This window comes from Lissotriton vulgaris, chromosome 2_1 (genome assembly GCF_964263255.1).
Source record: "Lissotriton vulgaris chromosome 2_1, aLisVul1.2, whole genome shotgun sequence".
NCBI lineage: Eukaryota > Metazoa > Chordata > Amphibia > Caudata > Salamandridae > Lissotriton > Lissotriton vulgaris.
The window spans coordinates 1876692835-1876719126 of NC_141687.1; the positions used below are offsets into that span (position 1 = coordinate 1876692835).

A 26292-nucleotide genomic window follows, 5' to 3' on the forward strand; every position below is an offset into this window, starting at 1 on the left:
GGCGCCGAAGGCCTTCTCGCCTAAGCAGAGCGGACATTCTCAGGAAGTATTGACGCCGAAGGCTGCCTTGGTGGTGTCGAAGCTTCGGCTCCAGCCGCTTGCGGTGGAGGAACGTCGTGAGGTGATCATCGACGCCAACACCGGAAAATTGTCGCTCCTCAAACGAAAGATTACGTCGGAGCCGGCCTTGGAACCTTTTAGGATTCCACTCAAGAACAAAAGGTACTCTGCGGACTCTTCGGCTCTGATGGAACCTCTGTCTCCACAAGCCCTGGAACACTCGCCGGCCCATTCCCCCGTGCCTGATGTGGACGAGGAAGAGGCCGAGTACAACTATCCTGCGTACTCGGATCCGGAGGAGGAGCAGGTGCCCTGGACAGCAGGAGGCGACACAGACGACCCGCAGTCGGGGCAGGACACTCAGCTTTTCGCCGCAAAGACGTCCCCGACAGAGGACTCGGCGGCATTCAATGCATTAATAGAGAGAGCTGCAGCGAACCATGACGTCGAACTGCACTCAGACCCCGTGGATGCAGACTTCTTGGTCGACACCTTCTCGGTAGCCGAGAAACAAGTCAAGACACTACCGATGCTGAAAGGGGTGCTGAAGCATGCACAGGAGGTATTCAAGGAGCCCACCCGGGCGCGGGTGGTCAATCCTCGCATCGACAGGAAATATAAAGCGGCGCCCACGGATCCCACGTATATTAAGGGACACTTGCCATTGGACTCCCTGGTGGTTTCCAACGCTCGAAAGAGGGCGAATTCGCAGACTACTGGTGACGCTCCTCCCCCGGACAAAGAGTCCAAGATCTTTGAGGCATCAGGCAAACGCATAGCTGCACAGGCAGCGAACATCTGGAGGATCTCTAACACTCAAGCCCTGCTTGCACGTTATGATAGGGCCCATTATGACACATTAGAGGCCATCCTACAACACTTGCCTGACCAATATAAGGAGGCGGGGGAGATGCTCATTCAGGAGGGTAAACTCATTACAAATGCATCCATCAAATGTGCCCTAGATGTGGCAGACACTGCCTCCAGGGCTATCAATACAAGTGTGTTACTTAGACGTCATGCCTGGCTTCGAATTTCGGGGTTCAAACCCGACATACAAACCACAATATTGGGTCAAACAGTGAATCCTGACCATCTGTTCGGCCCTGAGGTGGATGCCTCCCTAGAAAAGATGAAAAAAGATACTGAAACTGCCAAATCTATGGGGGCTTTACAAAGTCAGCAGTTTCGGGGTAGTTCCTTTCGCCGCTCCAATTCAAGAGGCACCTCGAGGGGACAGGCATCCCAATCCACACAATACTACAAGGGTAACACCCAGTCCTCGTATAACAACAACAAGGGCAGGGGTGGCTACAGAGGCAACAATATCAAAGGCAGGGGACGTGGAAACAATGCATCCAGGTCCACCACCGCCAACAAGCAGTGACGTCTTGTCACTTCCCCCCGACACCTGTCGGGGGAGACTCCAGCAGTTCCTGCCGGCGTGGAGGTCCATCACCACGGACAGGTGGGTGAGGTCTCTTATCCAGTATGGGTACTGTCTAGAACTTACGTCCATTCCACCGGACATACCGCCAAGAAGCCGTGCTATGTCCGACGAGCACTTGACCTTGTTGCAGCAAGAAGTTCTGGTCATGCTACAAAAAGGGGCAATAGAGCTCGTTCCATTGCAAGAACGGGGAACGGGGGTTTACTCCCTGTATTTTCTGATCCCCAAAAAGGACGGATCACTCAGACCGATCCTGGACCTCAGGCCCCTGAACTGGTACATCAACTCGGAGCACTTCCATATGCTCACATTGCAGCAGGTGCTTCCCCTGCTTCAACAGGGGGACTTCCTAGCAACGCTGGATCTGAAGGATGCCTATTTTCATATTCCCCTGCATCCTTCCCACAGAAAGTATCTCAGATTCAAGATCTTAGACCAGCATTACCAGTTCAGAGTCCTGCCGTTCGGGGTCACCACGGCACCGAGAGTATTTACAAAGTGCCTAGCGACTGTGGCGGCGCATCTCCGTCGCCAGCACGTCCATGTCTTTCCATACCTAGACGACTGGCTTATTCAGGCAAAGACGGAACAGCAGTGCGTAGACCACGTGTCACGCACCATTCACCTCCTGCACGATCTGGGATTCTCTCTGAACTACCCAAAGTCCCATCTCCAGCCCGCCCACGTGCGACAGTATCTGGGCGCAACAATCGACACTCTGGCAGCCACTGCGCAGCCGAATTCAGTGAGAATCGCCAGTATCCAGGCGCTGATCCTACGATTCAGACCCCAACACTCGCTTCCAGCGAGGGTGTTCATGCAGTTGATAGGCATGATGGCCTCCTGCATCTCCATTGTCCCGCACGCGAGACTACATATGCGTCCGCTTCAGGAGTGCCTTGCACGTCAGTGGACTCAGGCTCATGGGCAACTGACAGACCTAGTGTTGGTGAGCGGTCGGGCGTACAACTCTCTGCATTGGTGGAATCCACAAAACCTTTGCAAGGGCCGACCATTCCAAGAGCCTGTCCCACAGATCATCCTGACGACGGACGCCTCTCTCCAGGGATGGGGAGCGCATGTACTCCACTACACTGTGCAGGGACTATGGACACTTCAGCAAAGGAAGATGCACATCAATGTGTTGGAACTGATGGCAATCTTCATGGCCTTAAAGGCGTTCAAAGTACATTTGTGCAACAAGGTCGTGTTGATCCGGACGGACAACATGACGGCAATGTACTACATCCAGAAGCAGGGAGGTACACACTCTCCACAGCTGTCTCATCTGGCTCAGAGCATGTGGAAGTGGGCCATTCAGAGGAACATTTTCCTCATGGCAGAGCATCTCCCGGGCAAGGACAATCAAATGGCGGATCTGCTCAGCAGACACAGCCATCAGATGCACGAGTGGGAGATACACCCATCAGTACTCCAACCGTACTTCCAAAAGTGGGGTCATCCAGAGATAGACCTGTTCGCCACAAAGGAGAACGCAAAATGCCAAAGCTTCGCCGCCAGGTTCCCACACCCCCAATCACAGGGCAATGCGATGTGGATGAACTGGTCAGGCAGATTTGCGTACGCTTTTCCCCCAGCACCTCTGATACCGCTGGTGGCACGCAAGCTCAGGCAACACTCGATGACGCTCATCCTGGTTGCTCCAACGTGGGCTCGCCAACCATGGTACACCACGTTTCTGGAACTCTCCGTGGTACCGCATCAAAGGCTTCATCTCACTCCCAGCCTTCTGACGCAGAGCCATGGCGACATTCAGCACCCAGATCCGCAACAGCTCAACCTGGCGATCTGGCTCCTGAAGTCCTAGAGTTTGGCTACCTCAATCTTCCTCCCGATTGCATGGACATCATTCGGGAGGCAAGGAAGCCCACTACTAGAGCTTGTTATGCGGCTAAATGGAAGAGGTTTGTCATCTACTGTGTGGACCACAGCATTGACCCGCTAGATGCTTCCATTCAGAACATCATATGTTACCTTTTTCATCTGTATCGATGTAATCTAGCGTACTCTTCCATCCGCATTCACCTGTCTGCTATGGCAGCATACCTCCAGAATAGGCAGCACCTGTCTCTCTTTAAGGTCCCTGCTATCAAGGCTTTTCTGGAAGGACTCAAAAGGGTCATTCCACCAAGGACTCCACCAGCTCCAGAATGGAACCTCAATGTGGTTCTTACAAGGCTGATGGGTCCTCCCTTTGAGCCACTGCACTCTTGTGAACTCCAGTTTTTGACTTGGAAGGTTGCGTTCTTAGTAGCAATTACATCGCTACGGAGGGTGAGCGAGCTGCAGGCGCTCACCATCCAAGAACCTTTCTTCCAAGTACATGCTAACAGGGTGGTGCTCCGCACTAACCCTAAATTCTTACCCAAAGTGGTCTCACAGTTCCACATGAACCAAACAATGGAATTGCCTGTGTTTTTCCAAAACCCAGAGACGCTGGCGGAGCGTATGCTCCACACTCTTGATGTGAAAAGGGCCTTGATGTACTATGTGGACAGGACAAAAGATTTCCGCAAAACCAAACAACTCTTTGTTGCTTTTGCCACACAACACAAGGGAAATGCAATCTCCAAAGCGGGGATTGCTAGGTGGATAGTAAAGTGCATTCAGATCTGTTATGCTAAAGCTAAGCGCACTCTCACTATCCCACCAAGGGCCCACTCCACTAGGAAGTTGGGGGCCTCTATGGCTTTCCTAGGTAACATTCCCTTAGAAGACATCTGTAGAGCAGCCACATGGTCTACCACACATACTTTCACTAAGCACTACTGTGTAGACGTGCATTCCAAACAGCAGGCAGCTGTTGGTCAGGCTGTTCTAAAAACGCTTTTTCAAACTGCTGCAGCTGGCACGGGCGGCCGCCGCTAATGGAGGGACTGCTATGTATTCTATGCACAGATATGAATTCAGCAGCCCACATGCCTCGAACTGCAAATGCTACTTACCAGTATGCATCTGTTCTTGGCATGTAGGGCTGCTGACATTCATATCGCCCACCCTTCTCCCCGGCGCCTGTAGCAGCTGCAGTATTTATTCATTTACACATATGCTCATAGCATGGTCATCACTCACTTTCTTCACTCCATCTCTGCCAATGGCTAAAAACAATCTGGGGATGGAGGCGATGCCCATGCGCACTGTAGTCCAGGGGAGGAGCCACCTATCTCGTGATACTTCGAAGACTCTTCCAGGACAACAATGTGCAATCATCCGGACCCAACACTAGGTGGCGGACTATGCACAGATATGAATGTCAGCAGCCCTACATGCCAAGAACAGATGCATACTGGTAAGTAGCATTTGCAATGTCACGCGCACGCTCAGGAAAGCGATCGGCGCCGGCCGCGCGCATGCGTTCCCAATCTCCTGTCTCTCTGGGAAGCACACAAGCAAGCCCAGCAAGCCCCGCCAAGGCACCTCGAGCAATATTAACCCGCCCCGTCCCTCCTTGGCGTTGAATAGTCAAGTGTCCTGAGTCGGACTTGAACCAATGTGAATCAGTCTCCTAACCTTTCACCCGCCCCAGCATTCTGCGCAGCCGCAGCGCTGCACTAGCCAGTCAGTTGAAGACGCAAGCAGCATGACGTGCAGTTGCAGGCCTCTGAATCAGGTACTTAAAAGTCCGTAAATAATGCTGCTTTTATGTGAGCCTGGTATTGTGTCGTGTGGAAGATTGAGGCACGTGTGAGCTGAGCTGCTTGCTTTATAGTTCACTCACTGTTCACCATTTCAGTTCAGCACGACATCATGTGCGAGGTGACGCAGCGGGTCACACTGACACAGTAACATGAGTAATGGGTATTTGAATTGCTGGTGGTGGTATTTCTGTACAGCTACTGATGACAGGCCGCCAGCCACGGCCGAGAGGGGCCGCAAATCGATTGCCTGTGCCCCGCACCTGAGGCTGGGTGAAGCAGTCGGCGGACCAGCCGGCGAAAGTCAGCTCTGGGCTATACTGTCTCATCGGCAGCATCAGCATGGTGCCTGAGAGGCTCAGGCCTCAGGCGCGGCAGAGTGCGATGGTGGTGCGGCTCACCTACGGACAGAACTCGCTCAGACACCAGTGGAGGAGTCACTATCCCCGGGTGCATGCTGCCGAACTAGTGCACAACTGAGACAGTAAGTTACTTGGCCATGCAACCTGCCTGCCACTTTAGTAGCACTGTGTAGTAGGACTGTGTTGCCAAACTCACACTGTACACTACATGATGAAGTCCCTTACGGCGTATTTATTGTTCATGATGCAGCCGCGCTTTAATTAGGGCACGAGCCAGTCAGTAATATGTTTGCCGGCATCGGTGGAGCTTGTGTGTGCTCTGCTGCACAGCACTGCAAGAAAACATACTTTATCTGTGGCATAACGTCGCTCGACAGGAGTAGAAGTGGGCAGTGCTTTAATTTTGCTTAAGGTTGATCGAGCGTTTGGATCTTATTTTAGCTTTGCGTGTTTTGAGTAAATGCATTTAAACTGGGCTTTTATGTAGTGGTCTACGGACTGCTTTTGCTCAGTGGAAAATTATAGGTAGAGAGAGCAACTTTAGGCCAATAAGCAGCAATGGAGGGCCACATTATGAAGTAAAGTTTACTAGATTGTGCTGCATGAAGCGCAAATTACGTGGCATAATGCTGCACATTGTGGGGCAGCATTATTTTGCTATTTTGACTCGAATTAATACTACTTGGGTAAAAGATTTACATTGGTAGGACTAGTTTAACAAGTACTCTGCAGCAGGAAGAGAAGCTCCGCTGAAGGGTGAACCAGTAAAGCATGTATGCTGTAAGTGAGTGTGTTTTTAAAATGACATTTACAGTTTATGTTTAATACCGAGTACGCGCTGTTCTCTTAGTTTAGTCAATTGTGCAAGTAAGTGTTAACTAAACTCGCAGTAGTAGTAAGCAACGCACCGGACCCCAGGGCCACTCACTTAATTATACTGCTGTGACATTTTAAAAATAATTTTTGAAATATATATAAAACTTTATAAATAAATAATCAGCCTGCTTGACTGTAACCGCAATGTGTGTAACAGGCTCTCCTGAGGCTTCAACAGCATGGTATCACAGAAGTGCAGACTGTTGGGGCCGGAATCATCTGATTTATTCATTTCTGGCATCAGACCTGAGTCAGCTTTATGGTCTGGCCCAGGTCGCGTGTGGGAGAGCGGCATGGAGTTTAGTGAAGCTCCTCGCCTGGTTTATTTATTTTTATTATTTGGGCTCTCTCTAAACAGCCTTAGTCCATCAGTTCACAGACTCTTCAGTGTGCGTACTGACTGTCACTCGAGACAGACTATATTTGCACTTACCTGTGTGTGCCTGAATCTGAAGGCGAGGTGTTGGATTCAGGGGACTTTTGACACTTGCTGTTCTCCAGGCTTCAAGCAGCATTACAGGGCATACACAATACCTGACTTAAGACAATGCTGCTTTTGTGCCGTTTCAATGTTTTCACTTCTTGCCCATGGACAGAAAACACATTTCAAATGTTGCCAGAAGTGTCATCTGGTGTATTTATGCTTGGTGTGTTACTTGTCACTCGCAGGATCACGCAGACACACTGCGTGACTCTAGAGATATTTATGCCAGGTCATCAGGACGGGCTCTTGTGATGCTCAGGTCCACCTAATTAGGGGTGCTGTTGGCTGCACTATCGGCATGATTATAAATAAGCTCCTGACAGATCTGAACATCTTACTCAAAACTTGACCTTTGTACATGAGCAAATAAAGTGAGTGCTATAATCTGTCCCAAAGATGCTGGTAGGGCACAGGCTGTTAGGCCGAAGATCACACAATTGGATGACTGCAATGTGGAGTTGAGACCTCATATACGAGCCCCTGCACTGGCCCCCACATTACTTTGCAGCAGGTACTCTCGCAGTGACTGCAGCTTACTTTGAAGGGTGCCACGTGCTCACCAGGGCAGTGTTTTATTTCCAGGAAGTGAGCCTTCTTGTGAGAGAGCATTCAGTGGTTTAATTTAATCCCCTATTAGCCTTTGGCACAGGCTTCGATGTGATTGGTTCATTGCATGCCCAGTGATGGCAGCAGGGAGCAGTCCGCCACATTCACAAAATAGAGCATTTACCACATTAAAATCGCTACATGTCAAATCACATTCTTATGTGCATTTACTATAGGAAAACAAGATTGTGCTTGAGATTCGGGCACAGCAAAGCAGTTCTAATTTCACAGCAAGGAGTCTGCTAGCAGAATCATGTGGGAACTCCAAATAATGTCTGACTTGCAATGACTACCTGCAAAGTGCTGCCACAGATTCCACTCATATGTCAAAGTGAAAGAAAAGCTAGAATCTCTTCCTATATGTTTACACTTTCTATATGTTTCAAGCTACTGCAGCTTATTTTTTTTAAACAGACATATTTTAGTGTTTCTAATATCTGTTTGCAACACATATCCAGCTGTTTTTTTTATGCATATAGTTTTGCAGCACAAGTGATTTTATTTGCATTCTTTATGTTTGCAAACATGCTCGCTCTATCATATGAAAGAGCTAAGCACCAAGGTTTTAAATGGTTTGTGGGAAAGGTGATAGTGTGACCAGGTATTAAATGGGATAAAGACTTACATCCTGGTGTACAGGTTCAACCTTGTTCCCTTTTCAATGCATTCATCATTTTATCCAATTTATTTCAAAATTGTGCTTTGAATGCACTGTTGGTTTCATTTTGAAAAGCATTTTTTGGGGGCGGAGGAAACCTCCTATCAAAACCTTTCTTGCGGAAGGCTCTCTTGCTGAAATTCAGATCGAGTATTACATCTGGCTTTTAGCGGTGCCAGTACTACAGTAAGTGGGTGGAGCCAGTGGAGGAAGTGGGTGGGGCTGAATGAGTGGGTGTGGCCTCCTACAAAACCTTAGCACCTGGACTTCATATTTTACAAATTAAGCACTGGAACGTATTAACTGACAGGTGTATTTTGTTAATCTGTCGTGGATAATCAGTATTTGAGATTTAATTTCTTTCGGCTGTGTAAGAAAATGTAATGGTGAACGTATTTATGTGAAACTTGTCATTTCATGTAAGATGAGTTATACTTGTGTCGCAATCCGATCATTGGGGTTACGTTCACCACACCACAGTTTTCACACCCATTACGTGTCTGTTGAATGGGAAAAGGACATAGACAATAGACACTTTCGTTCCACTTTGTGCATAGTACTACTTAGCTCACGCATTTTTACCCTATCATTCAACCCCGATGCGCAAAGTACCCCAATATATAATAGGCTCAGGAAATGTTTGCGCTCGGCTTTTCTTTTGACCTTTTAAAAAAATTGTTAGCGTGAAATCTATTGACTCTGTAAGGAGTTAAAAGTTGTTGCGCACTGCTGGTCTGGACTTGTATATTTTAAATGCAAAGCTGTTTATGACAAAACCGTCATAATTGCTGCAGACTCTACACTATAAGGCAGACACCTCTCACTTTCTGCAGTTTCAAACATAATGCAGAGTAAAAGACACTGACATTTACAAAATGTTGACTTTTTATGCTTTTAGGCCGGGTTCATTCTTATTTAATTACATTCCTAGCTATCCAACAACAATAACCTATTACGCTTTTTTAATGTATCAATATTCTTGTATCGGTGATTAATGTAACTAGTGGTATTTTCAATATCTGCATCATCTTTTCATATTTAGATCATGGCCGTGTCTTCTATATAGGATGTTGTTTAACACATACATATAACAGATTTATTTACATCATTACAATAACTGCAAGAAACAACATCTACTCAAGACATTAATAACTCACAAAATATATCCTTTTTTTCTTTCCCATTTTATTTAAACTTCTTCTCTCTTTGCCTTTGTAGCTCTCATTTTCTTCTTGCCTTACACCACATCCTTTTCTTGTTGTCTTTTTTCTCTTACCTTCTTTCCTCTCTCAATTCTGATTTCCTTATTTGTCTCTTTATGCCGTTCTGTCATTCTTTTTTCTTCTCCTTTCATTCATTCATTTCACTGTTTCGTTTTTTCTTCCTTTAATTTTCTTCTAATGTATCTTTTTCCTTCACTGCCTTTCTTTTGCTCCTTTCTATATCTAGTTATCCTCATTTATTTCTTCTATTTTCATATCCTATCTTTCTCTGCCTTATTTTTCTTTCTTTCTCTCTTACATGTTTTTCTGCACTCTGTCATCCTTCCCTCTCTGTCTCTTTCTCTCCTCTTTTAATTTTTCTCTCACATTCTCTATCTCTATTTATTTCTCATTCTTTCTCTCTTTTGCTGTCTTAGAGCAAAGGGGCAAAAACTGATCCTCAGGGACCACAAATGTACACTTTTTGCAGGACAGCTCATGTGTCATCAATGCTGTGTGCTGCTTGTAGCAGGAATAGGGTACTCTAGGGGCAGTACCCTATGCCCTCTATCTATCCATCGCCCACCTTCTATCTATCCATCGCCCTCCTATCTATCCATCGCCCTCCCTCTATCTATCCATCGCCCTCCCTCTATCTATCCATCGCCCTCCCTCTATCTATCCATCGCCCTCCCTCTATCTATCCATCGCCCTCCCTCTATCTATCCATCGCCCTCCCTCTATCTATCCATCGCCCTCCCTCTATCTATCCATCGCCCTCCCTCTATCTATCCATCGCCCTCCCTCTATCTATCCATCGCCCTCCCTCTATCTATCCATCGCCCTCCCTCTATCTATCCATCGCCCTCCCTCTATCCATCGCCCTCCTTCTATCTATCCATTGCCCTCCCTCTATCCATCGCCCTCCCTCTATCTATTGCCCTCACTCTATCTATCGCATCACTCAGCACCACCACAGAACCACTCAGCACCACCACAGAACCACTCAGCACCACCACAGAACCACTCAGCACCACCACAGAACCACTCAGCACCACCACAGAACCACTCAGCACCACCACAGAACCACTCAGCACCACCACAGAACCACTCAGCACCACCACAGAATCACTCAGCACCACCACAGAATCACTCAGCACCACCACAGAATCACTCAGCACCACCACAGAATCACTCCGGGGCACCACAACATCACTATGCGCTACCACAGCATCACTGAATGCCACAGCATCACTCGTCGCCACCACAACATCAATCTGTGCAACCATTCAACAACAACTAGTTCAAATATGTTCTCTCAATGTTTCAAGCTTTATTACAAATGTCACAAAAGATGTTAATATTTCACTTCTGTTCTTGGATTTTCATCACAATAAAATACACTGAACATAATCTTCACAAAATTTATTTACAAAACTTTAACCTATTGCCATTATAAATCACAACTTTTATTTAAGTATTAATTATTAAAAAAATGAAGACATTGTTATTTGTAATATCAATACATTTAAGTCACGTAAATACAACACATATTGCATTACAAATGCTATAGGTGTCACATTTGCGAAAGTTAAAACTATTGGCATTGTGAATGAGAAAGCTATTAATTTCGCTATTTTCAAAACCAACACATAAATAAAATATTAGTCATTTACAATACCAGTAGCTCAAACTTTCCTGATGCGAGACCTATTGCATTGCAAATGCTTGTTTTCTTATGCAACTAACAAACCATTGACAAAGCAAATAGCTTGTTGTAGGTATAATGTTACTCGTAGCAGTATTGCACTATATCTGGACACAATAACAGAAACCGCAAAATGCCAATTGGGCAGTGCACAGTGCTAAGCACAGATTTTTAGCTTTCATGATTTTGAGCCATGCCCTTGATTACATCGGCCACGCCCAATTGAGACCCGTTTTTTCATCCCACTCAGGGCCCCATCTGACAAGCATCATGATATGATGACTCTTGTCCCTGAACCAGAGAGTGACAATCGGAAGGTCAGGGTCACTCATTACTTGCTAACTGGAGAGGTGAGGTGATGTGCAGCCAGGTCACCAGTTAGATCCAATTCGAAGGCCGACAGCCCTGAAGGTCTTTATATTTGCCACCAGGGCAGCACGCGCGCCTCTGTGCTTTTAACACATTTTTGCCCAATAATGTGCAACATTTTTAAAGGACACTTACTTTAGTTAACTGTTGTGATGTGGCCAGATTTGGAGGCCTGCTTAGGCCCTTGCTTCTACATTCTGGAGCCTGGAGGACCTGTGCACTACCTACTTTGCTGCTGTGCCAGCAGATGAACGTGGGGAAGGGGCTTAGATCATTGGTCCGACTTGTGCATTGCACTGTGCGCTGCGCGCGTCAGACCAATGATCTGAACCGCCCTCCCCAAGTTTGCCCTATACTCGCGCTGTCATTGTCAGCCACTCCAGTCTTCTATGGTTGGTGTAGCTGGCGCTGCACCTGTGCCTACACAAGGCAGCGCTTAAAGTGTAAGCTGCGCGCACTGCACAACCACTACTAAATTCAAACAACAGTTCACTCTGACTCAGAGTGCACTGTTGTTTGAATTTAGTAGTGTGTGTGCGGTCTGACCTCGGTGCGGCAGGAGAAAATATGCTTTTTCTCCTCACAGAGGTCAGAGTGCAGAGCATGAGACTTTCACAGTGACAGGTGGCCTTCTGATTTTGTCACTGGGGGCCGATTTTGCAAAAAAAAAATCGTCCCACAGTAACAAAACTGCCCCCCCCTGTGACAAAACCGGCCCCACCCTTCCAGCCTACCCGGGGATTGCTCAGTGCCTGGCATCACCAGTCCGGCCCTGCTTCCAGGACAGGGATGACCAGCAATTAGAAGAGGGTGAGCTTCAGACAGAGCCCAATGCCCACGAGTGGGATGATTAGGTCACAGCAATGCCAGCATCTCCTACCACACCAGCGGGCGATTCACCACCAGTTTTATCACCACTTTTCACAATCTGCTTGAAAGAGTGACTAAGAGCTTCGACCTTCCAAAGGCAGCTAAACAAACAGAGTGTTTCCTCCTTGATTTTACAGCAGAAATACCACGCACCACTCGTGCTTTCCCTATCATGGATTTTATATGGCAGGAAGGCCTAAAATTAATGAAGACACCAGTGTCTGTGGGGGCTGTCATTCCAAAACTTGGCAAAAAGTACAAGGCTCCTGAGGGTTCCCCTACATGTCTCATTGGCCGTCCACGATCAGATTTGGTCGTCATGCAAGCCGCTCCGAGAAGCTGCAAAAAATCCTTCCTCACCATGCACAACCCCTCCAGATAAGGAAGGCCGCCGGCTTGACAATGTAGGCAAGAGGTTCCCCGTGAAGCCTTCAGCGCCATTGCTATCCTGGGGAGATACGACCGGCAGATGTGAACTGACATGTCATCTATGTTGGAGAATCTCCTGGGGACAAGAAAAAAGAGACATGAGGGATCCTGGTGGAAGGTGAAAAGGCCTCTTCTGAGATCATAGATGTGGTCATGGATATTTCTTCCACAGCCTTCAGACAGATGGCTAGAGTAGCAATATTGAGATGCCAAGGTTGTCTTTAACCCTTTCGATGCTGATGACGAGCTCAGCTCGTCATCACCCACGGGTGTCGTGTGCTGATGACGAGCTGAGCTCGTCATGCAAACAGCAAAATGGTAATTCCCAGCACAGGAGGGGGAAAACGCCTAGCAGCCAAGAGGTTAAGCGTCTACATTCCTTCCAGAGAACCAGGCCAAAATACTGGACATGCCGTTTGATGGCGAGTAACTTTTTGGGAAACATGTCGATGAAGCATTGCAGTCGATCAAATCTGACACAGACACGGCTAAGTCACTGGACAACTTGCAGCAGAGGAGGTTTTAGCTCTTTCGAAGCAGGGATAGAGGCCAACTCCAGCAGTGGTTTCAGCCCTACTCCCAACAGGGTTTTCGCTCGCAGTATTCAGCTCTGTCCTACAGCCCAACCACAACGTCCACATATTTCAGACAGCCAGGACTCGAGGCCCATCAGCAGGAGGAAAGTCTCAGGATACCAACAGGATACAATGAAGTACCGCAGGCTCCTGTCACCACAGCCCTACTTCAATTCGGTCTCAAGCTATCCAAATTCTTTTAATCCCAAGGTCTCAAACTCAACAGGGAAAAATCATCTTTCATCCCCTCCAGATTTCTGGTGTTTCAAGGAACAATCCTGGATACGGAGCTCTCTAAGGCCTTTACCTCAGAAGAAAGGATTACCCGCTTGCAGGCAATTACACTATCACTCTCTTCAAAGAAGTGCGTTTCTATAAGGACATACAAATCCATGATGTCATCCTGCATCCCATTAATTCCCAATCGTCACCTGCGCATGAGACCTTTTCAGGAAAAGCTCAATGTGTAGTGGTCAAAAGGTCGGGTTCTTTCGAGGACATCATTTTGAAAACTTTGGAAATTAAGATGGCAATGTACTGGTGGAAAACATCTCTCAGGACCTCTCCTTCCTGCAAGCAATGCTCCTGGTGGAATAACATTGGGCGCCTGCCAGTATCATCTAGAGGACAACTGGAAGTGGTCCAGTCAGTAAGCATTATCTTCCATAAGTCTCTTAGAATGGAAGGCGGTCTTTCTCGGTCTTCAAGCCTTGCTTACGAGGCTCTTTGGTTCTCCTCAGGACAGACAATACTACCACCAGGTTGTACCTGCTCAAACAGGGAGGGAAAAGATCTTAATTTCTCTCAGCCCAAGCACAGCAAATATGGGAGTGGCTGATCGCCAACAACATCTCATTGAAAGTGGAGCATGTTCCAGGAGTGCAAAACGAGTGGGCCAATTCCCTCAGCAGAAAAAACAAGCAATGAGTGGGAACTCGGCCAAAGGCAATTAGAAAAGGTTATCCATTATTCATGGTATCCTGCCAAGGATCTATTCGCTACATACCTCAAATTAAAATGCAAGTTCTTTTCCCAGCCATGTTCTTGGGGGAAAGCTTTTGACTTCTCATGAGCTGTGATGTTCGCTTATGCGTTTCCCCCATTTCGGCTCATTCAAATTACCCTGGCGTGGGTGAGGAAGTACTGGTTCACCAAGCTTCATCACCTGTCAGAGTGCTCACACATTCAGTTCCAGCTCGACGGAGGATGTCCTCTCAGTGAACCAAGGGGGCCAGTGATTCACCCTCAAATTCACAATCTCAATTTGTCGGCCTGCCTCGTCACCACGCTGAATTTGGATCTCTAATAATTTATGACGAATGCAAGTATGTCCTTCAAAAAGCTCGAGGCGCTCCTACACTCAAATGCTACTCAGCAAGCAGACTGAGCAGAGTGTGCCTTATTTACTGCATCTCACCAACTCCGGTCTTACTCTTGCATCTATTAAGGTACACTTAGTGCCAATTTCTAGATACAGACGACAATCTGGGCAATTGTCTTTGTGGTCCAACTGGCTTGTGAAAGAGATTATGAAGGGTCTATTCAGAGCTTTACCTCCTATCAAGCCTCCTCCAGTGTTCTGGCAACTGAACACTGTCTTGTTGCATCTCCTGAGATCTCCTTTCGTGCCTATTTATAAGTACGAATTGAAATTTCTTTCATGGAAGGTGGCATTTCTGTTGGCCATTAAATGTGATAGGCTTATTTGTGAGATTAAGCCTTTAACGATAAAAGAACCTTACCTACAGTTTTTAGAATACAGAGTACTTCTACGCACTAATCCTTCATTCATCCCCAAAGTACCTTCAAATTTTCACCTCAGTAGAGTCCATCTACGCCTGCCGAGAGGGCCTTGCATTTACTGGACATTGCGTTGTTTAAAGTTCTACTTGCAAAGGACAAAAACTTTCCAAAAATCAAATCAATTGCTCTTATCTTTCTCTGCTCCAAGAAAGAGTCAACTCTTAATGCTGGCTGGTATTGCTCTCTGGGTCTCCTCAACTATAGTCTTCTGTCATGATATGGCTGGACGTCCGCTGGCTGCAAAGGTGAAGGCTCACTTAACTCAGAAGGTCACAGTCATCAGCCTTGCTCGCAGGAGTGTCTCTACCCGACATCTGCAGGGCGACGACATGGGTGAGCACCCATACCTTCACAAAGCATTACTTCCTTGATTCCTGGAGTACGGCAGATGTAGTTGTTGGCCATGCTACCCTGCGAAGACTGTTCTCATAATGTATGAAGCTATTATGCCTGTTTGTAATGGTTTACTAGTTTAAGAACTTTTATTATGGTTCCTTATTGCTGTTCAATATCTTTCTTGATATGGTACAATTTCCATTTCTCGGGTTTGACTAATCATATTTATGTTTGTGTCTCATGTTGAGATGGTTAACCTTGCCCACTCCCATTATTCATTGGATACTGCTAACTAGTTTGATTTCAGCATGTGACTATAAAAGATACAACACTGGAGAAGAAACAAGTTACTAACCTGTACACTGTTCTCCAATATTGATATTTTTCATGGATTCACATGCAGCCCTCCCTCCTTCCTGTTAAGGCTCGCCAATTGTATACCTCTATTATTTTATTTACACTTGTGATCGAAATTTGAGGCATGGTGGCTCTGCGGGGAATGAGTGCTTTAGGGACTGTGCTCTGATTGGCAAACTCCTATTGTTTGTTCAATGGAATTTAAGGCTAATGCATTAGCACTACTTTTATTACTGTTATCATGGAACTCCAACCAGGAAGACGGGTGAGATTCAAGCTTGTGAAAGATATCGGTACTGGAGAAACCCAGTGTACAGGTAAGTAACTTGTTTCTTACCAATGATGCCATTGATATAACAGGTAAGATTGCATATCATATCAGCATCAACACTTTCAATGCAAAAACTATGAATAGAGCTGCCCTAAAAAATGGACCAGGATATGGGGGAAATACCTGTGCGACCCTCCGCAAGAACTATCTGACCTTGAAAATAGTCCATGAAGGGGGGAATATGAAATACTAACGCTACTATGACCATATGACTTTTTTGGGTGAGGGGGAGATGAAAGTTCTTAGTAACTCTTGCTATTGAGACTATGGGGGGGGGGGGCGAATACCGAACTGTACGAGGTTGCCAATATGCTCAGAAGGATAGAACTTTAGGAGCGCCCACGGCTCACTATGGAGGAGACAACCTGGTTTTGCAAAACGTGTGTCGAACATTGCCTGATGTGTGACCTGAGAAAATGTATATCACAGCGAACTAAGTGTATGTATCCAAGAATTGAAACCTGAATGACAAGTATTGTGTGTAACATGTTGAAAAGCCAATAAACAAAAAAAACAAAAAAAACAAAACTATGAATAGAAAAGCATTTATTGTCTCGAAAATCTGTTATTCAGGACTGGTTTGTGCCCACTTGCGCTATATGGGGGTCCAGGTTAAAGAGGCGGAAGGTTCCATCACCTCCCTGAAAGCAGACACTAAGACTCTGCATCTCCAAGTTAAAGAGTTAAGCGCAACCTCCTAGAAGCCAGGCTGGAAGATTTCGAGGGGCAATCCAGGAGCAACAGTGTTCGAATAATAGGGGTGCCAGAGCGCACAGAGGGATCAGCAGTGGATTTATTTGTCAAGGACCTCATACTCAAACACCTACAGCCTCTTAGTCTTTCTAAATATTTTCAGTTGAACATGCCCACAGTATCTCTGGTACCTCTCCAACTCCAGGCACGCCATCACGCCCCACTCTCGCTCGCATTTTCAACTATCGCAATCGGGACGTCATTCTTCATGCTGCCCGGGCCGTGCCACCGCTCAAGTGTGGCAATGCTACAATCACCTTTTTCACAGACTTTACTCTCCGAGTGTAAAGAATGCGCAGCTCCTTACTTGAAATTAAAAGAGAACTTGACATCAAATTCTCCATTATATTTCTGCCAAAACTGCGAGTGGAGGAGGATGGTAAGACCTGGTACTTTCCAGCCTGGAGGAGGTGTGGGAATGTCTGGAGGGCTGGAGAGTGGTGGGAAAAGCAGGAAGTGGACCTCGATCGAGGAGGTAACAAGAGTTCGGTGAGACTGCGCATGAACTGGGTGCTGAAGCCAGTTAGAGGTATCCCACTGAACAGTTGGAGAACTAACTTTATCTGGGGATGTATCCAAGAGATCTGGCCGCACACTGAAGTACTGTGGTGACTCTGCGCCTATCTCTAATAACTGCAGAAACTGTTGAACTGACGCTGAATCAACGGGGGACCTGTCCCTGAGCATCACTGGTCACCGGTCCCTGCACAGGGGAAATTAATACTTCTCGCCTGTTTGCAATAACTGGTAACATTAAACCTTTTTCTTCACTGAAGGGTTAAGGGGGTGGGGGGGGGAGCAAGGTGACCTTCAAGTGCTACCCGCAGCCTCCTTTGGTTTGTATCATGTTTTGGAGTGTCAGGCGCTCTGCCCACTCTTTTCCCCTCATTTTTACTTTCATCCTGGAGCCCTTGACGGCTTATAGTGATTCCAGAATAAGAGAGCTGAGATGGACTGCAGACTGGGAAGATCGAATCTCCCTCTGTGTGGACGACATTCTGCTCTGGGTAGCCGATTAATCCTCCACACTTGCCAGCTGTCGGAAACAGGGGTTTCGTTGCAGTACCCCACACTTTTTGCCTGGTATCTGTTGCAACTTTGACTGATAGTCCTGGGTTCCTGATAATCAGGTCCTCTGTACCAGTGTTCTTTCCCTAAACTGTACCATTGTCCCATAATTGGCACCCCATAAGGATCCCTGTAATACCATAGTAGGTGGTACCTCTGGTACCTAGGGCCTTGGAACTAAAGAGGTTCCCTAAGGGCTGCAGCACAAATTGTCCCACCCTAAGAACCCCTTACCAAGCTCATGCAAACTGCCATTGCATCCTGTGTATCTTGGTGCTGAGAAAAATGAAGAGTTGACATGGCACACACCGCTGTGTGCCATGCCAGCAAAACACTGCATGTGGTATAGGTAAGTCACTCCTACAGCAGGCCTTACAGCCCTAAGGCAGAGTGCGCTATACCCCATGTGTGGGGATATCTGCATGAGTGGATGTGTCTCTATGATATCTAAGCAGGACCTTAGATATTACAAGTGCACAAGGAAGCCATGACGAGTACATGGGCTTGACACAAATGATTATGAGTTCCCCACTTACATGATGACTTAACTGTACCCCGAGGTATTTGGTACCAATCACCTCATCTTGATAAACCCACCCTGATCCCAGTGGTGGATTTATTTAGCAATGCACCCAGATGGCACCTCAGAGGTGCCTCCTGAAAACCTACCAACTACTAGTGTGTATACTGACTGGTCTCGACAAGCCAGCCACCATAAGACAGGTTTCTGACCTCCTGAGGTGAGAGCCTTCATTCTCAGAGGCCAGTAACAAAGCCTGCTCTGAGCAGATGTGTTCACACCTCTTTCACGCAGGGTGTACATTCCATGGCGGGAAGCTTTAAAGTTCATCCCACCTTTGTTAGGCGACCCGGCCACTCCATATAGTGGAGGTGCCTACCCCTTGTTCAGCTCCCACTTTTGGCTGCATAAAAGACTGGGAAATTAATAAGATTAAAAGGTGTGCCCACGTTAAACTAGCACCACCCGTTGGAAGGGGGGTGGCGGGGGGGGGGGGGGCAGCTGACGTGGACCCAACTTTTCAGATTCCTCCATCGTGTTTTGGCGGAATTAGCATTCTAGGGTTAGGGCTATACCCACTTCCCAGAGGAAGTGGTCATATAGAGGGTGCAGACACCCGAATGTTAGGTAGCCCATTGGCACCTATCTGTTCCTCCCCTTAAATGCCCCTAAATTGAATAGGTGTCACCCTTGAACCCAAGAATCAAGAGAAAAAGGACGAAGAAGAGTCACTGCCTGGCAAGAACTGCAGCAGAACTGTGGACATTTGGCACAAAACCCTGCCCATCCTCAGCCCTCTTTTGACTATCACAACTGAGTGACTCGACCTACGAGCTGTAGAACTACCAAAGCCTTGGGTAGCCTGCCAGCACTTCAACAATCGCCTACAGTCTCCCTTGGAGTAGAGGAGCCACTCCCCTGCAGTCCGCAGGTACTGACAAGCAGAGTCCGGTCCACCACCTTGCGGCTCCCCGGCCCGATCGATGCTTAAGACAACTAGGAGAAGGTACTCATGCTCTGGAAGGTCAGATCTGTCAACCCACGGAGTGTGAAGACACCAGGGCCAACCGGATCAGTGAAGCACCAACTCCTGGAGTACCGATGCCTTGCACCAAACACCAACAAGGAAAGTCCAGTCTGGATTCTCACTGAACTAGAACCAAGCAGCCATCAAGGGACATCAGCATCACTGAGACCCAGTTTCCTGAGTAGCCCATTTGCCTTGATTTTGCCCTTGCCAGCTGTTTGTCCCTGACTCTGAGGAGCATCTTTGCGCACCCAGATGACATAATCACTCTTAACAAGATCCGCCCCGCCTGGGTCCTGTGCCCCTTGCACTAATACCCCTTCTGATCCAAGCCCCCATTTGGGAGCTCTCGGACTTGTCCCTAAGTTCCCCCTGTAAAGCCTGCTTTTGGGTGGTCCCCTTCTCTGTAGCACTAGCTACCAACCTTACCAGCACCCTGCTCCTGGCAGAACCCAAGAAGTTCCCAAAAAACGACTGGTAGTACTTTGTACCATGGGGAAGTACAACTCTGAATCCTGAAGGTGAACCCCTGAAACCGACTGTACCTACCTTTTTACATCTCTGATTTTTTCTTCCATAGGATTGCATTGTGTGTAAAGGCGCACAACTTTAAAAGCTTTACTTACGTGTACGAATTGCTATTGAAAACCGTAATTACTTTGAACGAAGTTCTTGGTTTTGAAACATATATAAAAAGAAGTGTTATTTATCTAATTTGGTTTCGGATTTATTCTTTGAATGTGTCATTTATTGCCTCTGTGAGTATAACAAAATGCTTAGCACTACCCTCTGATAAGCCTAACTGCTTGCCCACGCTATCACAAAAGAGATGGTTCTTATTATCTACTTTTGCCTCTGTAAACCAATTGAGGACCCACTGGACTCTCAGTACAGTGCACTTATTTTTAGTATATTATATTGAGAGCCAACTTCCTACAAAAGGGTACTGCACATATTTGCACTCTACCATAACTTCTCTGGTTAAACTATTAACTGGAGTAAGTCCCTGGTTTATATCCTTCAAGGACTGTCCCTGGGTCTGTCTGATGACTGTGAGTCCAGGATCGTTACGAGGGATTTTGCTACCTGGGCATCTTTATCACCAAAAACCCTGATGCGTTTTATGCCCACAACCTTGAGCCCCCACTTCTGCGCTTACAGAGGGATGTTCAGCTCTGGAGGACCCTGCCTCTTTCTTTCCTTGGAGAGGCAGTGTTATTTAAAATGGTGGTCCTCCCCTGATTTCTTTTTAGTCTCTTCAAAACACACCCTATCGGATACCAGAGTCTTACTTCCATGCCATAGATATTGTGCCCAGTGCACTCCTCTGGGACGAGGATCCCTCTCGAAAACCACTCCAGAAATGGACAAAAGAATGTTATGATGTTAGAATAGCCTTCCCTGATATACAGAAATATTATTGGGCATTCTTAATCACTGGGTACACCTCCGGGACGACGAACCAGCCTACAGGCTGGATAGGAGAAAGATGCAACCGGGGGCTACCTGCAACCATCTATGGAAGAATGTGCCACACATCTCTCTTCAACCCTATAGGCATCACTATCTCCCTGTAACACACTGCAATAGCAGCTATAGGTTGGAAAGGAAAGATCACGCAGGCCGACCCCCTTTGGGACACCGTACGGCTCAGCACCCTGGCCCTACAAAGGGGTTTCGACAAGTAGGACCTCTTAGACCTGTCTCGGATGGGTGACTTGTGGAGGAATAGGGAAGTGCTCCCAAAAGCGTAACTACAAAACGACTACCAACTGGCGCCCACAGGGGCCTTTAGATATTTGTAAATCCATCATGCCCTGTATAATGTGCTTCCGAAGGAGGAAGACCCTCCTGAGTCCTCTCCTCTTGAGGATAGGCTACTGAATGACTACCTAGCCAAAAAGGTGATTTCACGTACTTACCGGAAACTGTTGAACAATTCCCCTGATACTATGACCCAATTGGGGGAGGCCCGGGAGAGACCTGGGTGGTTTTGAGGATGACGAGTGGCCTGAGGCTTTGACTTCGTCTCTTGAGGTGGCTCCACGCTCACGCTTTTGTCTCATACAGCTTAAGATCCTTCATATGTGTTACTACGCAGCCACAACACTAGTAAAAATGGGTAAAATAGACTTGCCACTCTGCCAAAAGAAATGTGGACAAGAAGGCATGTTTTATCATATGATATGGAACTGCCCAGTGTTCCAGAGGCTTTGGATAGCAGTGGTTGACTCTTATTATAGAGTTTGTGGAAGTTCGATGGATCCCTCTGCGAAATGGTGTCTCTTGAATATTTAGAGCAAAACAAATCTTGCCCGTATGGATTGCCTCTGGTTTACTTTAAGGATTGATGGTGGTCAAACGTAATGTAGCTAGGTCTGAAATTAAGTGACTGGAAGAGGATCATGGACTAGTGTATGCAAGAGGAGAGGGCGGACTAAGAGAGAAAGGGTTACCCGAACAAATGGACCAAGGTGTGGGGTAAATAGAATGCCTATCGAGGGAACATGTGTACTCCTGTTGTAAGTGCCTCTCGAAATGCTTGAGGCCGGGAACGGTTGGACATTTTTGCTGCCTAGAGGGGTGCGACAGGGATAGGGAGACACCAGAAAGTGATGGATATTATCACAATGTACTTTTTCTATAATGCTTGTACCAACTGTCACCTGTTTTTTTTTGTGGTTTACATGTAAATAAAAAGAATTAAAAAAAAAATCTGTTATTTAATGATGATGTGCTTTTAGGGTTTATTTATTGCTGTAAAATATTTAGAGCATTTGTACTGAAACGCACGTTTATCTCTACAGTACATAGGTCAAATTCTTTATTCCATATTACTAAAAAACGTACATGAGAAAAACATTGTGGACTGCTTCACAGACTGCATGTTCGAATGGCTTTGCACTGGGGATCAATTATGCTAATAATCACAAGTTCTCTCCAGTCTGATTTCATTCACTCCTCTAATTGATTTAACTCAGTTCACAAAAAAGCTAAAAAGCTTATTGGAGGTTGTGTGGGCATCATAACCATTCGAAGCTTCACTTTTTTATTAACTCTTTATTAAGTTTTACAACCAAAAACCCTTTACATTATTTACTAGCTGTAGAAATGAGCTCCGCGATTATAATGCAGTGTTCACTGACATACATTTGTCCATCTCCAATACCTTACATCACACAATTAGTCTCACCCTATATTTCCCTCTTGTTCAACCTCCTCAGGCAGTCGCTCAGCCTCAGTCGTCCCGTTATAACCAGCGCAGTGTCCGCAACAACCTTGTCTCACTCCAATTCTTCCTCCACGTTCCTCCAGCAAGACTTCTCTTTGTGTAAGTCATGACCATTCCTGATCCTCATCAATGATAATAAATAGCATATTATACTCTGCACATCTGCATATATATAATGTATTTGGCTGTCTGTCCATCCATCCATCGAAAAGCCTTATGCACATCATAACACACTCTATGATCCACGTTACCATAACAAACGTTGACCATTCCTCTCTATTAACCGCCATGCATCCTAGACACCAGAAAATGTTCACGTCCTCAAACACTCACACTGATCCACAATGACATCAAAATATACCTTCACATGCACATGATGGGCATCTTAACTGGCACCTCAGCAGACCCCCACCTGTTCATCAGGCACACATACATGATTTGCAATGAAACACACCTAAACCCATCTGCACTGTCAGTTGAAGACACCTACCAGCTTCACTGTTGTCATCTACACAGATTAGTGTTCCCCTATCCTTCCTAATGTACACACCCTAACACAATACATTCACCTAGAGCAAATTGTAATGAATTTTGCACCTCGACATAAATCTGTAAAATGACACATGCATTCAAAATCCTTGCACACTAGACATAGTAGCATCTAAAGGCCCAAGCCTTCATCGCTCTGTGTCCATTTATTACCCATAACACCCTCTTCTCCTCATAACCTTCTCTGATAATGTATGCACTTTGAATCGCCATTCACATGCAATCTTCCCTGGCCATTTATTCAGTGCCATTGCAAGGATTTTTGGCAAACTAGACAATGATCCTCTTCCTGGATAATGGGCTCCATCTTGTGCTCCTCTGAACCCCTTCGTTCATGATCTTCTCTGGCTGCATATTATTACTTTGCTGTAGCTGTACCCTGCATGCCACATCCTCCTCAATATCATACTGTCACAGTCTGTTTAAAGGCAAGTCTCTTATAAATGGGCTCTCTTCACCAATCAAGTGCCTTAACACATGATCCTTTTTTTAGCATCTTCTGCCCTGATTCATTTTCTCAGTTTATTCATCCCAAGCAGTGCCCTTGGCTTTTCCCCTTGGGGCGATTCTCTGTCCTTTTCCACTTGCTCCCCCCTACATCCATATGGAACCACTTGTGGCCATTTATTTGTCCCCAAACAGTTTCCCATATTAGACTTAACTCTGACCCATTGTTTGTCTCCACATCTGCTGAAATACCAGCAAGGGCTGATCTTTGTTGGTTCTTGTCCAAGATCACTAGCCAGCAATGGTTGAAGTCACCACTGGACAGGGTTATCGGTCTCACAGTCTCTCTCTTTAGCTGCATAATCGCATTGAATTTTCTTTGAAATTCCTAATCATACTTTCTGTTATATGCCTAAATCTGTTTTTACCTCTTCTGCTCTTCAACTGCTTAGGTTTAGCTGTTTATATAAACGAATCCTGGAGATCCATTGAAGATATTCTCAGGACATCCAACACCTTGAAAGATGGACTCATACCGGTAAGAACCTCAAACACCTCTAATCTCCATCTGAAATGATTTAAAAATGTCTCTTCCAGGTCAATTGTAGAGGCTCCCATCATCGTCCGTATTGTACCTGGGTGGAGAGCCCCAACTTTATTAATACCTCCATTTATATGGTGTTACCTCCCATGATTAATCAAAGCAGAAATGAGCAATGGTTGTGTGTCTGAGTGATACTTAGGATAGTGTTCTATTTTACTTTGTATTAACCTGCTAATGGACCATCTATGCAGCTGAACTGGCAATATAAAGGCAACAGGCATGACATTTCCTTACTTTTTCCTGCACCCTCGACAATGACCGGAGTTTATTTTCTTATTGTAAGTGGTGCAGATGGATGTGTAGATGTGTGTATACATGCTCACAAACCTACTAGGCACTTCGATGACTTAATTTGATTACAAAAGACAACTTGTAATTGTTGTCAAATGTTTAAATGTGAAGTATCAATACATTTTAGTACTTATATATGTATCTTTGTATGCTTTTGTGTATATGTATGTAGAGGATACACAACAGGTAGTGATGTAATATGGTCCAATATTGCCATTGAGGAGTTCTAGTGACATCATGATCTATGAGGTCAAAGCCTGAATGGTTTGTGAATGTCACTTGAGAAACCAAAAACAGCAATATAGAACCATAATATGTATGTATTTTTTTTAAAACATTCTTTGTTGGTGTCAAACAAAATCACAGGTATACATTTATAAATTACCACTCTTGTACATGGTTGATCTGATATGAGTTCTAGAATAATAAGTGCATACCATCACAATATGATTCAGTTTCGACATTTTAATTTCTTTCTTCATGAGTTACTGTGTTTGCCGCTTGTATTCCGCCAAGTCAGTAATCCTCTCTGGTGCAGATGTATATGTTCAAATTTTTTCTATTGAGTTTATTATAACAAGCAGTAACACAAGGATAGCAGAGAAAGAAAACCGAACTTCAATAACCCAAAAGATCTTCATAACACATTTGTTTTTCAAAAGTATTAGGTACATACATGAGGGGATATAGAAGAGAAGGGGGTATGGATAAAGGCTGCGCACAGGGCGTCAGTGGTTAGTGTTTAGTCGACAGCCATTTTACAGGTGATTGGTATTTATATTAGCAGTCACCTTGAATTTTGTCCATCAGCATGCTCATGTAGGATTTCTGTCCCAGTGTGAAAACTGAATTTTATTCATGATTTGGTTCTGCTTCCTATTTTTTGGCAAATTACGGATATGATTCCTGCGGGGATTAGGGAGGATTATTTTATATACACTGGACTCAATGTTCCTGTTTTGTAAAGGTCACTAATTAACCTAGTGAGTGTGGGATTGTTCTTCAGTAGTGGATGTTTAGGGATCTGGACTCTCAGTCTCAAGTATTTATAAAAGTCCATATTATCTAGTCGGAATCGTGCTAGTAAAGTGGAGAAGGGTAGAGGTAGGCTGTTCTCAAAGACATGTTTGATCAGGTAATCCCTTTTTCTGACCAATCAGGCCAGAATATTGAGTCATCAATTTTAATTTTAGGGTTGGGCTACAGGGAAGCCATGTTAGATTTGCAGAGTTTATTTTCCTAGTGGTAGTCTAGTCTTGTCTTAAAATGTGTTTTTGTGTTGTGCATTATGTATCCGGAGTGGGGTCAGTGAAAGTTGTGCATTGTCACGAAAGTACTTAAAAGTTTGCAGTTTAAGAGAAATTTCTGTAGCCTTATTCAGATTGGTTTGTAGTCTAACCCTTCAAGGAACCAGTTAGTGCCTTGTTTGAAGAGATAGGGTGTCTGATAATTCCTAAAATTTGGTAGATCTGTTCCTCCTTTGTCTTTAGAGAATTTAAGTTTTTTAATTGACATTCTCTGCTTCTTGTTTTACCATAGAATTTTATTAAACGTGATATTGATTCTTGTCAGGAAAACTTCAATTAAGGACATGGGAAGCATTCTGATTTGGTAATTAACTAAGGGGGTCATCATCATTTTGAGTGACTCTGCCCTACCCCACCTAGAG

General features: G+C 45.7%; 1 protein-coding gene across 1 annotated transcript in view; it reads left to right on the plus strand.

The window, feature by feature from the left end:
• LOC147733461 (protein FAM169B-like) overlaps positions 1 to 26292 on the plus strand; it is a 368824-nt gene that overhangs the window by 188082 nt on the left and 154450 nt on the right. The window contains exon 4 of the mRNA XM_086958079.1: positions 24181 to 24266. Coding sequence (XP_086814205.1) covers positions 24181 to 24266 — 86 coding nt within the window. The remainder of the gene's footprint in view (positions 1 to 24180; positions 24267 to 26292) is intronic.